The sequence below is a fragment of the Aulostomus chinensis genome, chromosome 10 (assembly GCF_037954235.1).
Source record: "Aulostomus chinensis isolate RoL2024-O1b breed Wild chromosome 10, RoL_Achi_v1.0, whole genome shotgun sequence".
NCBI classification, from domain to species: Eukaryota; Metazoa; Chordata; class Actinopteri; order Syngnathiformes; family Aulostomidae; genus Aulostomus; species Aulostomus chinensis.
The window spans coordinates 15,665,487-15,679,689 of record NC_141329.1 but is presented as its reverse complement, the minus strand read 5'-3'; the positions used below and the strand labels follow the sequence as shown (position 1 = coordinate 15,679,689).

The 14,203-nt window shown below is 39.7% G+C and overlaps 1 protein-coding gene across 1 annotated transcript in view; it reads left to right on the top strand.

Moving 5' to 3' along the window:
• Positions 1–9,783: 9,783 nt before the first annotated feature.
• Positions 9,784–14,203, top strand: part of tbx4 (T-box transcription factor 4) — a 28,456-nt gene continuing 24,036 nt past the window's right edge. Inside the window, exons 1-3 of the mRNA XM_086215157.1 lie at positions 9,784–9,961; positions 12,538–12,683; positions 13,038–13,132. Of these exons, the coding sequence (XP_086071283.1) occupies positions 12,540–12,683; positions 13,038–13,132 (239 nt within the window). The 5' untranslated portion in view covers positions 9,784–9,961; positions 12,538–12,539. The remainder of the gene's footprint in view (positions 9,962–12,537; positions 12,684–13,037; positions 13,133–14,203) is intronic.

Below are 14,203 nucleotides of genomic sequence, written 5' to 3'. Positions count from 1 at the left end.
GCAAGGACGGCTGCCCGGCCAGGATCGGCGTCCATCCCTCCAGCCTCTGGGTCATCTCATGGGGGGACATGCTGCTCGGCCTGGGGGACGCCAGGCAGGTTGCCCACATTGTGAAGGATGCCACATGCCATCACAATGCGGCACACCTTTTCCTGGCGATAGAGCTGCACGTCCCCACTCCGGTCCAGGCAGCGCCACCGACCCTTCAGCTGGCTGATAGCCCTCTCCACCACTGACCGAGTGTGGGAGTGGAGGTTGTTGTACCTCCGCTCTCTGTCATTGTGGGGGTTGTGGAGAGGGGTTATCAGCCAGGTTCTCAGGGGGTAGCCACTGTCACCTGCAGTAAAAGCACAGTGTTGCACACTTTTGGTTTAAGTGACTGGTGCAAGTTAAGTTTCTCAAATAACATAATATAATTAAGCATTTACTCACCCAGCAGCCAGTCGTCTGTCACCGCACCAGCCTGCAGCCTCTCCCCAACGGTGCTGTTGGTCAGAATGTGCGAGTCGTGCATTGAACCAGGCTACTTGGCAACAATGTTGAGCACATTCATCTGCGCATCGCAGATGATCTGCTCATCGATGGAGTGGAAACCCTTACGACTAACCTAAGCATATTCCTCATGGGACGGCGCTTTTATGGCAACATGAGTGCAGTCAATGGCTCCGATTACATTCGCAAATCCAGCCATTGCTGGAAATTGCGCTTTAATATTGGCCTGTTCCACTGCACCGTGAAGGAATTCCATGTACCTGCGGGAGAGGCGGATGATCAGGTCCACCACCAAGGGCATGGCCCGGCTGAGGGTTGACTGGCTCATCCAGGAATGGTCCGTCTTCTCCCGCTGGAAGGAGCCAGTGGCCAAAAAGCCCAGCACCAGTGTCAGCACTGGCACAGCTCAGCTCCTGGTGGTTCTGCGCTGGAGCGCCGGTCGCAGCTCCTCACAAATTTGCAGGAGGATGGCCCATGGTAACCGGAACTGGCTCATCAGCCACTCGTCAGAATTGTGGAGCAAGTCCTCCCACTCCCTGAAATGTTGCTCCCATCTTATTGCACCGTTTGCCACCTCCTCCAACAGTGCTGCCATTTTTGAAAGTTGCAAATTCAGCACAATCGTGCAGGCTTTTTTATAGCCACTTAAGTAATACCAACAGGCGTTTGGGTTTGGGTTTGTGTTGATGGCTTTTTGTGCCCGATGTATGTGCGGTTGTCAAATAATGTCAGTCGCCAACAGACCAAAGTGCAGTCAACGCAAGAATCAGCTTTCCACCAACTTTTACGGCACCTCCAGAGTTGGTGTGAAACAGCGCAAGAATCAACAAACTTCCCGCGTTGATACATCTGAACCTAAGTGCCGATCCTGGCGTGTGCAAGTTTTTCTTGCGTAAACAGCGTTGATACATGAGGCCTCTGTTTACAGTGTTTCACAACTGAAACTCTTCCATTTTCTTTTATGCTTTGAGAGTAATGGAAAAACCTTTTATTAGACGCTGCACCATCGTCATTGTGTGAAATGAAACTTCAACATCCAAACAAACATAGAAAAATATGTTACGTCCACAACATTTGTTCCTGGATATGTTCATCTGTTTTCTGTAGTGTTTCAGTAGTCTCTGAACAATACTTAGGCAGCAAAATTCATAACATTGGCTAAGCTGGAGAGAGATTTCAATGCACTTTTAGGAATGAAACGTGTCAGTCATACTATATTTTCAGATGCCTGATTTGCATATTAAAGTTGGGTTATTAGAATGTTTCTCCAGGTGTAGTCAGCCTTTTAAAAAAAAAAGATGTCAACCCTACTGTAGGATGCCAAAAGATGAGAAGCACACCATTGGGAATGAAAATATCAGTGCATCAATATTCAATGCGTCACAATATTAATTTCATAAAGTTTTAAGATAAACTGAGCATGAGTTGTATGGGTTACGAAATGCCACTTATCCGGAGGAAATGCCACACAATTAACTTAACAGAAAAATAAAAGTAGTATCCTCCACTTTGGTGCCACTTTAGTGCAAAAAAAAATGTAAGTAACCCTCTTCATCTTGTTCTTCTCTTCCGAAACCAGGAAGTTCGTGGGATGTGCCAATTTGCCCCCTGCTGAAATAGGAAAGACTCTGTAGATGCTGCACAGGAACGTTTCAACTTGTCCACTCTGTCAGTCACTCAGCAGTTTTTGGGTTTGCTACCTTTTGGTCCATCCATCCGTTTTCAGGGGGGCCTGGAGCCTATTCCAGTTGACATTGGGTGAGAGGCAGGGTAGACCCAGTCTATTGCAGGGCCCTGCCTTTTGGTGTCAAACCAAAAAGATCACATTGTCAAATCAATCTATAGGTGACTGAAACACATCATACATAATTTCTCTTGTTCATAATGGAACAATATTTTAATACTGTAGAAATATCTCTACTTTTTTTCATAAAGTGCAATGCTTATCTGTGTTTTTTCTTCTTTTTCTGTCTTTACTGTTCTGGCTCTTAATTGTGTTATCTGCTATCATTATCTGTTACATTAGTGTCCATTCTGGGAGTCCCTCCTCTGTGACCCTCCATGTGGTCTCTGCCTTTTTTTCCCAGTAAAAGGGTTTTTTTCTAGGAAATTGTTCCTCTCCCTGAGCAAGACTCTAAGGACAGAAGACACTGCATTATTTGTCTAGCCCCTGAAGGCAAATATTAATTTGTGATTTAAGGATTTACAAATTAGATTTGATTGACTGAACATACAGAAGTTTTCCAGAACTAAACCTTAACACCTCAGACATTTTTAGATATGGTATGCACTCACTCGCCATTTAAAGTACACTTAGATTAAAAAAGTAACACAGTGTGAATCAAATTATGACTGGACTGCTTAATCTGCACATAATAGATAATAAGTAAAATTGTTTGTAAAATAAGAAAGACAATGTATATTAGGATGCAGTTCCATATCAGACAATGGCTGTGCTTTCAGCTTTCAGCCTACCTTTAATTTGGACAATCAAGAGAAATTAGAAGTGATAGAATATCTTTTTGTCTCTCACACACAGGATGGACTCCATGCTATTCTGCCTCCCTGCCTATCAGGAGGGTGGCTCTGGCTGCAGGTCCCTACTTATGGCTCTTTTCTAAAGGAAGAAACATACATTCATTCAAAAGATTAATACATTGTTCATCTGTATTTTTAAGCAAATTAAGGTGTCAAAATAGTAACTACATCAACAGCACCTCATGGAGCTGCACAACTAACTGGCTACTGCTCAACATCATTCTTTGTGTAAATGTTCTAGATTGTCAGATTAATTAAAGACATATGTAAAATGCTTGTAAAGCCTGTATGTAAATATCTTTCTAAATAGTCAAAGAGCTGAAATGAAATATTGAGGAGTAGTCACCAAAATCTTATATAATTGTACCAGTGCCAGTATGTGCCTGTTTGGAGGAGTGTAGCGAGTGCAGCTTCATCACTTCACACATGCTAAGAGTGTTTGGGAAAGTTAGTGTATGCAGCTGCCGATGGAATGGGAGGACACTGACTCAGTGTGAGTTAGTCGTTAGTTAGTCTTCTCTCTTGTCAGATCCAGTACACTGTTGGCTCTGAGCTGAAATCACAAATTAGTGTATTTAAGCATAGCTGATCCCAGCAGTACGTACATAAAGCAGTCTGATAATCAATCATTATTCAGTTCAGCTCAATGACTTACATAGCTGCCACTTAAGGCATAGGCAAATTGAAATAATTCCTGAGAGTGCAGAGAGAAGAACAAGGTCCGTATCCAAATGCGTAAAGCTGATATGTGTGCCTAAATGAAATACCCTTTCAAAAATGCAAATAATCACTCTGTCGTTAATGGGCAACAGAGGATATTTTACATTAAGATGACATACTCTTTGACTTATTCAAATCAACACAACAACACTGAACATGAAGTTCAGGTCTTCCATGTGTGAAGAGTAATTGAATGGATAATTTAAATTCATGGAGATCAGGATTTCTAGTCGGCAGAAAAGGTTTTTCATGGGAATTGATAAAGCTCTAAAGATTTACACAAGTTTTTACAGATTCTTTAGGTTCAACAAAGTCCTTCAAATTTAATTACCTTCATTTTAAAATCATATTGGAAAAGGGCAGGATGATCAATCAGATATTAAAATCACGATCTAAAAAGACTGATGTTCAAAGTAAATTTTATCAAAAAAATGCTGCTTGTGCAATATGTTGGAGGTCATCAATAATAACCCACTGGAAGCCTGTAGAGCAGAGGGAGATATCTCCACCTTGTTTGTGACGCACTGTGGCAACTTCTGGCTCAGCACTGGCTGGAGGAAGGGAAAATGACCAATCAGTGATTATGGAGAGTGAGGTGGTGGGAGGGGTTGATGCTGTATTCAGCTAATAGAATCAACCCTTAGTTTCCTGAGGTTTATCTGTATGGGAAGTGAGGAGACCTTCAACAGAATAAGAACTGTGCCAGTGCGTATATACCTCTTCTCCCTTTAGCTTAACAACACAAGAACATGTTTTTTCAGGGAGACAAAACTGCGATAGTCTGACCTCTGTAAATCATATACCTGCGCACCCCTCCATTCACCGCTCCAACAGCAGCTCCATTTCAGGGTGAAATCAAAGCATCTGACTCGATTGGATAGCTTAACAGGTGTTGGACACACTGAAGATACACAAAGAGGTAGATGAATGAGGGAAAGATCACTTCACATTCAAATGGACAATATTACCTACTTATGAAGCTTGTTTCAAGCAAGGCAGCAGGGTCTTGAAATCTTGAAATAGTGCCCTCACACTGGTTTATGAATTGGTTTAAAACTCTGGGTGTGTGAGTAAATGACTCTAAAACGTGACTGTCTTGTTAATGAGCTGCAGTGCATTCAATAGATCAGGTATTCTGGTATCTCCTCCATGGTAGTATTGTTTCTTTTCTGTGTGTGTGTGTGTGTGTGTGTGTGTGTGTGTGTGTGTGTGTGTGTGTGTGTGTGTGCGTGTCTGTGTGTGTATGTGTGTGTGTGTGTGACAGAGAGAGAGAGAGAGGTGATGTAGACACACAAAAAAAAAATACTCATAGTATTGACGCGTGTGTGCGTGCGTGCGTGTATAGCCTACAAGATAAGGTTCAAGGTAATTCACAGAACTGCATATAGTCTTAATAGTCTCCTTTACATGATGAAAGGAGGTCATATTTCCAAAGCCAACATTTGTGTCAGACTGACTGCAGTCAAAACCTCCTCCTGCTCTGACCATGTGACAGTGGGGGTGTGTGGAGATTCAGTTTCCTCTCAGAACCTCAGCTCAATCCTGTTGCTATAAAAAAAAAATCAAACATTTTGATGGCAGCAGATACTTGCAGAGCTGCTGCATGGGTCTGGCACAGTGAGAACTGACTTGGAGAAGAGTGGAGAAGAGACGGTGGCGTGAGAGGAGTGCGGAGGTCAGGCTGAACCGGGAGCAGAACAAGAGGTAAGATTGGTTTACACCAATTGAAACATTGTTCAAGGTTAGTTCACAAAATGTATTTTTCCATTATGTTACAAAAGTGCTTTGTTTCAATGAAGTTTGGTGCATTTTTCCTTAACTAAAATCTGTCTTAAAGTGCAATAATAGTTGATTTGGCCACGTCTGTACATCTGTGCATGAACTAGCTTTAGTTTTGATTAATTGGAAGTTAATTCTTTGGGGGGGGGGGGTGGACTAATAATTAGTTAGTCTACTTGGTTTGTCTTCAGCCACATATTTTGTGATCAATATGAATTAATGATGCACTGTGGTGTCATATAAAAGTTCATACACAATATGATATTAATATTCAAAGCACATCTCAGGTGAAATTAGCTAACTATACCCTTCTTAACTAGGTTGATTTGATTTATTGTTTTGAGCTGCATCCACAAATCAACGTTCTATTAATCCACTCACCTAAAGACCTCACCAAAAAAAGTTATTAATTCATTTATCTAATTTAGATCTAAAATGGGGCTTTCTCAAAAATGCTGCATGGGTATTTCCATCAGATTACAGAACCGAATAAACCTGCAATAGCTCAATCTTCTTCAAGCAGCTGAAAGTGGTGGTTGTGTCTGTCAGCAGCGGCCGTTTCAGGCTGCTTGGAAGGGCAAGGGGCTTTATCGGAGATAGCATGTGCGCATGGGCGCAGCTGCACCTGGGACATATACAGTGTATATATATATATATATATATATATATATATATATATATATATATATATATATATATATATATATATATATATATATATATATGTGTGTGTGTGTGTGTGTGTGTGTGTGTGTGTGTGTGTGTGTGTGTGTGGTTTGCTTGCTCGTAGGGCCCCGTACGGACACTATTAATTGTCAGTATTTGACCGTTCTCACTTTACCATATTATTGCCTATCAGCTGCTATTATGGTACGTAACAGCCAAAATAAACACACACACACACTCTCTCTCTCTCTCTCTCTCTCTCACACACACACACACACACGCACACACACACACACACACACACACACACACACACACACACACACACACAAACTCGCCACAGCAGAATTAAGTTGTAGGCGTCTGCGGCTCATTTGCGCTCATGAATGGATAAGGCCAGAAATTCAAATCTTACTTAACTCCTTGTGGAAAGGGACATAAATATTTTTAGGGAAAAAGTGGAGGGCAGAATTGGCATCATGAAGGAGAGGGGTCGAAGATTTCAAAAGATACAATGATGTAAGCAGTATAGAACTATTCGGATTACTTTTTTTCTGGAGGATCTTAAATGGACTTCATTAAACCAGGCAAGTTGCTCAGCAAGGACAACAAGAAAAAAATAATTTCTCTCTTGTACTTAACATTTCGGGTATGAAGTCACTCATAAGTTTACATTAGTCTTTGCTTTTACTCCATGGTTAATACATCAAAGCTCTTTGTCACTGCCTGCGAAGATGCAAACGGACCTGGAGTTTGAGCCGCGATACTCAACCAGCGGCTCGCCAGCCGAGGCTCTAAAGAAAAAGAAAAGAAAAAAAATCAAAAAAATCAGGGAGATGTGCTGGGATGTGCCTGACATTCTCCATGGAGCTAATTACGACCGTTCTAATCAATACTTTTTTTTTCCATCATGAGCCCCGCTGCGCACGTCAGGCACAACCACATCTCAACAGCGGCTCGTCGCTCAGAGCTGACAGGGACAGCGGGAGAACATAAGTGTCTTGATAACTGTCTATAAGTGTAAGATAACTGTCTTGTCTCTTGTCGTTGAACTCTGGCTGCTACTGATTGAATGCTCCTGTCAAGAAAAGAGTTGAAGAAGAATTCGGAGAATCTGGTCGGTTGACAGACTGCCAGTAATGGCATTTATGGTAGCATTGATAATTTGCTGTACTAAACTTAATGCTTTAAATATCTTAATAAAAACGTACTTACTTACTACTTACTTATACCTATTCTCAAGTAGGCTACATATTGCTTTCAGGGAGAAAAGGAACACAGCTCTTGCAACATATTTTAAGTCAGAGCTCCTGACTGGGCAAGGTTGAGTTTCAGAGTGAATGCCGTGGACCGCAATGTGTAGGCTAATATATTGAATTGTAGTACTGATTAAAAGAGAACACTTACCTTGATCATTATGCACCACTGCTGTCCATCAGCTGTCACTGTGTCTGTCAGCAAGGCACTGTCACTGTGCTGAAACATTTTAACTTGACTGGCAACCTGTTATCTTTGTTCTTTGATACAAGCTTGTCTGACACAGTGGCTTTTCTGTGTGTTTATTTTACAGGTTTACTTGGACAAGTAATGGGCACATTTTACATAATATGTATTTATCAGCTACTTCACCTCTTTTCTTACTGTCAATTTAAGGTGAAAATGTTGCAGAAGGGCCCCATAATAAAGCTCAGCACCCACTGTGGTGAGAATGTAGTTCCACCTCTGGCAAAGCTGCAGATGCAATATGCATACACACCAGAAAAATTGCGGGAAATATGACTTAATTCCTCTTTGGCCACAAATTTCTTTCCTTAATAGTGATTATTTCGCTAGTATTAAAATAACCAAGACGGATTTTACAAAACTTGATTAGGGATAGAGATAAGGTTAATGTTTATACCAGAAAAGGTCTCCAATAGGTAACAAAAAACAGGTACAGAGAGAGAGAGAGAGAGAGAGAGAGAGAGAGAGAGAGAGAGAGAGAAGGAGGCAGAGAGAGTCAGAGAAAAAAAAGAGAGAAGCATTTGAACATGTGCAGACACATACATATTGCATGATTAAGAAATTGACTACCGTCAGAGAGACAGAGAAACAGAGAGAGACAGAGTGAGAGAGAGAGAGAATCAATGTCATGATCTATTATTTTAAGATAATTCATAATTGCGTGTAATGATAATTATTATAAATGATGACTTTGGACAATTTAAACAAGCCACTGAATCTTAACTTGACCATTTCCATCTCTTATCCATATGACTGGCTTTGTAGAAGTTCAAAAACAAAATTAATCTGATGGCTTCAAGGGTAAAATAACGAATATGCATAAACTGTTTGGAGTCAATAACACAAACTCAAGCTTAAGTGATCATATTAGCAATTGATTTAGCTGAACCAGAATTCTGGATTAGACTTGGAATACTCTGTCATGGTTGGTCGGCAAACTGGTTCACCACAAGGTTGAACCTGCAAATAGTTCATCAAAGAGCAACTTGAGGCTTTTGGGTGAGAAACCGGGCCCTGGACTTGGGATAAGCAGTGTTTAAATATTCTGGATTTTAACTGTCGTGCTGGAAGCCTTACCCTTTATAATTTAGGTCAACAACTTAAAGTAGCCTTACGTTTCATCTTGTACATGATATATTTTTACAAAGGATATATCATTAAAATTGCGCTACACAATTTGATGCAGGAGAAGCAAAAGTTTATTTTTTCAAAAGAAAGGTACATTTATAGATTATGACTTACATTTTATGTGTGATTCTTCACAGAGTCACTTTCCTGAAGTTTGGCTGTTCATAACTTAATTTATTTTTCTCTATAAAGCACTTGGCCAAATAAATGTCATTTTATCATCCAGAAGTAGGCCCGTATGATTTTATTTAGTTGATTAGTTTTGTGTGGTTAAATTCTGCTTCACCTAATCCTCATCATCCTCATGGTGGATGAAAACTGTGTGTCTGGAGGGTCCATTGGGCCAGGAGCCACTCTGAGATGAAGGTCCCAGGCTAAATGATTTCTAGATTTGTTCACTAGTGCCTGGCTTTCTTAAGAAGATGACATTTAAATACAGGGAAATATTTGAAACCGTAGTAGGTGTTTGTCCAGTTACGGTTTGTTGGGGATCAGTAGAGCCTACTGAGATGCCAAGAAAACACAAAGCAAGAAGCACTGCTGGACTGTTCCAACATCAGGCCGCTGAGAGGTGGTGGTGCACATACTGCCATCACCACGCGCGCACGCACACACACACACACACACACACACACACACACAGTCCCATTAAAGTGAATATGTTTTGAGGGCTCCTGTCAGATAGCCTTTTGACCCTCAGATCCTTGTGAGGTACTAGGCCAAAGGAATACCCCCCTCTTAAACCAAACAGTGTGAATTTGGTTTGCTTTGTGCCCTCTGTGTATGCTTTGTTTCTAGATAATTCCAAGCAAACACCCCACTGATTTCCCCCATCATCGCGCTGAACGCACTGCACAGGCGCACAGCGCAGCTCTGAGATAAGGAAGCTGAAAGGCACTAAGGCAGCCACCACAACACTTCCAAGCGGACAGCCGCTGCCGCTACCGCTGCCGCCGCCGCAGCCCCCAGAGAGGGAGAGGTTTAAAAACAAAAAAAAACAAAAAAAAACAAAGCAAAACAAAACAAAACACGCGCAGTCGCTGTGGGAAGGAAACAGCCCGCTGTCTGAGCCCTCTTAAGACAGAACTGCGGTGCTCAGAAATGGATAGAAGCAGATGACTGCAGACTGCATGAGGTAGGCTTCAACAGAGACACGTCCGCCAGCCATGAGCTCAGTAGCCTATGTAAATGCTACAGAAATAATATGCTAGGTAGTAATAGGTGGTATGTTTAGACGACGTAAGACAACACGGGTCCTTTACCCCTGCGCTCATTAGACGACAAACTGATCAAGATTAAAAACTGAAAGTTGTCGCCAGAGGATACCCTGTATGTAAAGTAGGCTTCAGTGCCAAGGACAATTTGACTTATGGCTCAAAATGAAACATTTTTATTTGTGTTTTTATAAGTGTATTTTAACTGTTTGATACATTTACTAAAATAAGGGAAGTATTTAATTTAGGCCAAAATTACCAGTCCAAAATGTCTTTATGTATTTATATTTTAAGTAATTTGAGCATTACAATAAAACAGGCTACTCTAAATTTTAAAACTACTTTTGCTACATAGGTTTGGTGAAACACATACACACAATTGTTTATTAAATATTATTGTTGTTGTTGTTGTTGTAATTAACTTGTTAAACACTAGATGTTCTGGTTTCATTTCTTACATAATTGTATCCAGCAGTGTTCATCAGATAGCCGACAATCTTCAACATAGAATTGAAAAGTTAGAAGTATGCTATTTTGAAGCATAGGCCAAAAAAGACTGATTAAATTATTAGCGATTTGTGTTTTAAACGAATGATGTTGAACACTTTCTATTTCTCTGAACTGACCTCCACAAGATAAAGACATTGTCTGTGGTGCCAGAAATAAGGTCTGTGGACCATCACATTTTAATGTGTGAATGTTGGTTGTTAGATTAAATACCCAACCCGATTCGATGTCTTAATTTTGATCATTTCCAAGGTCAATTTATGTTGTAAAAACAGGTTTAAACTGTTGAGTAAAACAGATAATTATGATTTACTCACATATACCTTCTCTCCAATTTGTTTATCTAGAACAAATCTAATTTTTCTGTTGATATTCAGGCCTTCAGAATTGCAGAAACAAAATGGTGACAGGTTGATATGTATTAGATCTGTTACACCTCATCTCTCACAAGAAAACACACATAACTATTTTTCTTAACCTCCTAGGTCTTATTTACATTTGCTATTTTCAAACTCTTAAAAGGATTGGAATAATTTGGTTAGTGAAGAAATAGATGCAAACTGAAAGCACACCAGGGACAGCTATGTTCTCCGTCCATAGAAATGCAAAAATTTATGCTGTATATTTTCCAAGACTTTCAAGACCTGCATAAGAATTTTGTGAACCCCGAACAGTGCCACACAGGAATTAGGTGTTATGTTTTGAAGGTAGATCCAATTAGAGCAAACATTTCCTACTGGTTTAAACAGAATAGTACAACAAATATGATGATGCCTTGTAGACAGCCTTTTCAATTCTTATTCATTTACATTTAACATGTGAGAGGGTTTTCAGATTTGATGTCCAGAGTGTCAGAAACAGCTATTGATCAGCTCAGTTCAACAAGTGAAAAGCCCAGATTCACACTGTAAAAAAGCTCTGGGGCTATTCTTCTGCTAGCTATTATCTTCAGTAACATCTAACATCTCAGTCAGTTTACTCAAGATGCTGCCTCACCACTTTCATGGGTAAGAGACTAGATGCTCTGATGTTAACAGGCCCTCATCCCCAGTGTACAACCCACACTGAGGTTTCAAGTGTAGCAACAGTTTTTAGACTTTGTGTAGCTGTTATTTATAATAGTCTAATTTTATGCCATCAAATGATCTTTTATGACTTACCATAAGTTATTGAATCACATTAAACAAATAGTGCCAAATACAGCAGTTAGAATTATCGGAGACATAATCAGAATGTAAAATATGTCGGTCTGTGGAACAGCAGGATGAGACAGAGAGCTTGATTTGGGGATGTGACGCAGTATGAAAAACAATCTGCACTAGCCCCTGGCTGTCACAGTTCTGGGACTGTGACAGCCAGGGGCACATTTGACCATCAAGATCACACAACCAAATTGAAGGCTTCTCCATCATCCATTTTTACATGTAAAATATTTTTGCTTTTCAGGCAATACTAATTGTGTTTCTTGCTTCTACATACAAAAGTACTTTTTCAAGTTTTCTTGCATGAAATGAATGTATCTTTTACTTTGAGGAGACATTTCCAGGCAAGTTTTAATTTTAGGATGCAAACAATGGATGTGATTGAATTAATTAATCTGCAAAACTGAAAAATGTCAGAAGGATCTGGTTTGATTTGCTATCATCATTGAGGTGAGGGAAACAAACACCAAAATATTTATAGATTAATCTTGAATACATAGATATATAGATCTATAGTTAGTAAGTTAGTTATAGTTCAATTTCAGTGTTGTAAGTTAATATTCTTTAATCTTCATACAGTATTGAATAATCATATATATATCACAAAGTTATATTATAATTACAACAGCCCATATTCAGTAGAAACAGCCATTGTAACAGCACAGTATAAATAATGCTAATACAATTATATAATAACTGAAGAATAAAACAAGCCCAGCATTTTTGTATAGTAGTTGCAGCTACTCACTGATAAGTCTAAGAGCTAAGAATTTTTTTTAACCCTGTAGAGATGCTGCAGGAGAAGGCTTCAGCTGTGACAGATGAATATATGAGCCAGGCACAGAGGGGAGAGGAGACAGATCTGCTCCCAAACCAGTCACAACTGGATCTGTCCAAAGCTCCCACCATTGCCAGCTCAAATGAACTCAACCAGGTACATATACAGACCATGCAAGTTGTGTCCCATGGCTGCTGCTTATATTTTTTAAATGTTAAGTTATGAATGCATATTCATGGTAAATGTCTTACTGGAAATAAAATATATGTTCACAAGGCTAAGGGAGGACAAAAAGTTCACCCTTTTATATTAACTATTTCTAAATTTCCCCCGAATAAACACCTTTTGATCAAATTCGGTAAAAACAAATGGAGTGGACCTTTTTTGAGACATGCTGCATACAAAATTTGGTCCAGAGTGTACTTACACTGTGTATAAATAGTCTAAATTTGAATTTTCTTTATGCGATGATTGATTTGTATTGTTTCACATCAATTTCCTCTCTTTCAGAGCATTGAGAACATTAAGGTTGTTCTTCACGAGAAGGAGCTGTGGAAGAAGTTCCATGAGGCTGGCACAGAGATGATCATTACTAAGGCAGGCAGGTTTGTAAAGTGGAGAGCAAGCCATTAATCAGTCTAGACTCAGAGGCTGGAAAACCATCATATGATATAAATGTTTGCAATGTGCTTTTTAAGTACTATTTCTAAACAAATGAGACCATTTTTTCTTCCCAAACAATGAAAATAATATCGGAAGTTTTTTATATAATTGACATGATGCTCTGCAACAGTTATCGATGGTTAGTAGCCCACTACTATGTTAGCACTAAAGCTTACCATTCAACACTTCTTGCCTTCCAAAATCAAGAGAATAGGTCTTTTGCCAGTTATTCCAAATTTTTCTAATATGACCCAATTTCAATTGGTTAGGATTGTGCAAAGAAAAAACTTCAGTAGGGAGGGGGAAACATCATGACTTGGTTGCAATGCAAAGTTACAATAATAACTGTAAGCAGTAAAAAAAAAAAACACAATTCATGAGAGTCACATGGCAACAGTGGACGGCTTGGCTCAGGGGTAGAGTGGCCGTCTAGCAATCCAAGGGGCACTGTTTTGATCCTCTCTTCCCCTGGTGACCATGTCAAAGTGTCCTTGAGCAAGATACTGAACCCCTAATTGCTCCTGATGAGTAGGTTGGCGCCTTGCACGGCAGCTCCACCATCAGTGTGTGAATGGGTGAATGAGATGACACTGTAAAGTGCTTTCAGTGCCGCTTAGGTAGAAAAGTGCTATATTAATTGAATCCATTTACTATTCAGTGTTAATGTAAGATTTTTTGGATGTTTGCTTTTATCAACCTATCCTGTTTCTCATGACAAATTATACCAGATTTAATTGATCCAAAAGAGCGATTCACTGTCTAAATACTTCCCAAGAAAAATATTTAATGTCCTTGTGACTAAGGTCAAACTTTTTGTCGAAAAAAACCCGCTATAATTACCATATTAAAATCTCCCTCATTTTGAATTTCAGATAACATCATTTAAAACGTTTTTCATATTACATGTCACTGCTGAGTACAGAATGTTCTCATAAAGACCATTCTCAATGTTTGTGACATATAGGATTCAAAGTTCCACTTTATACTTAAGTCTGCTTAATTGTGTTCCAGCT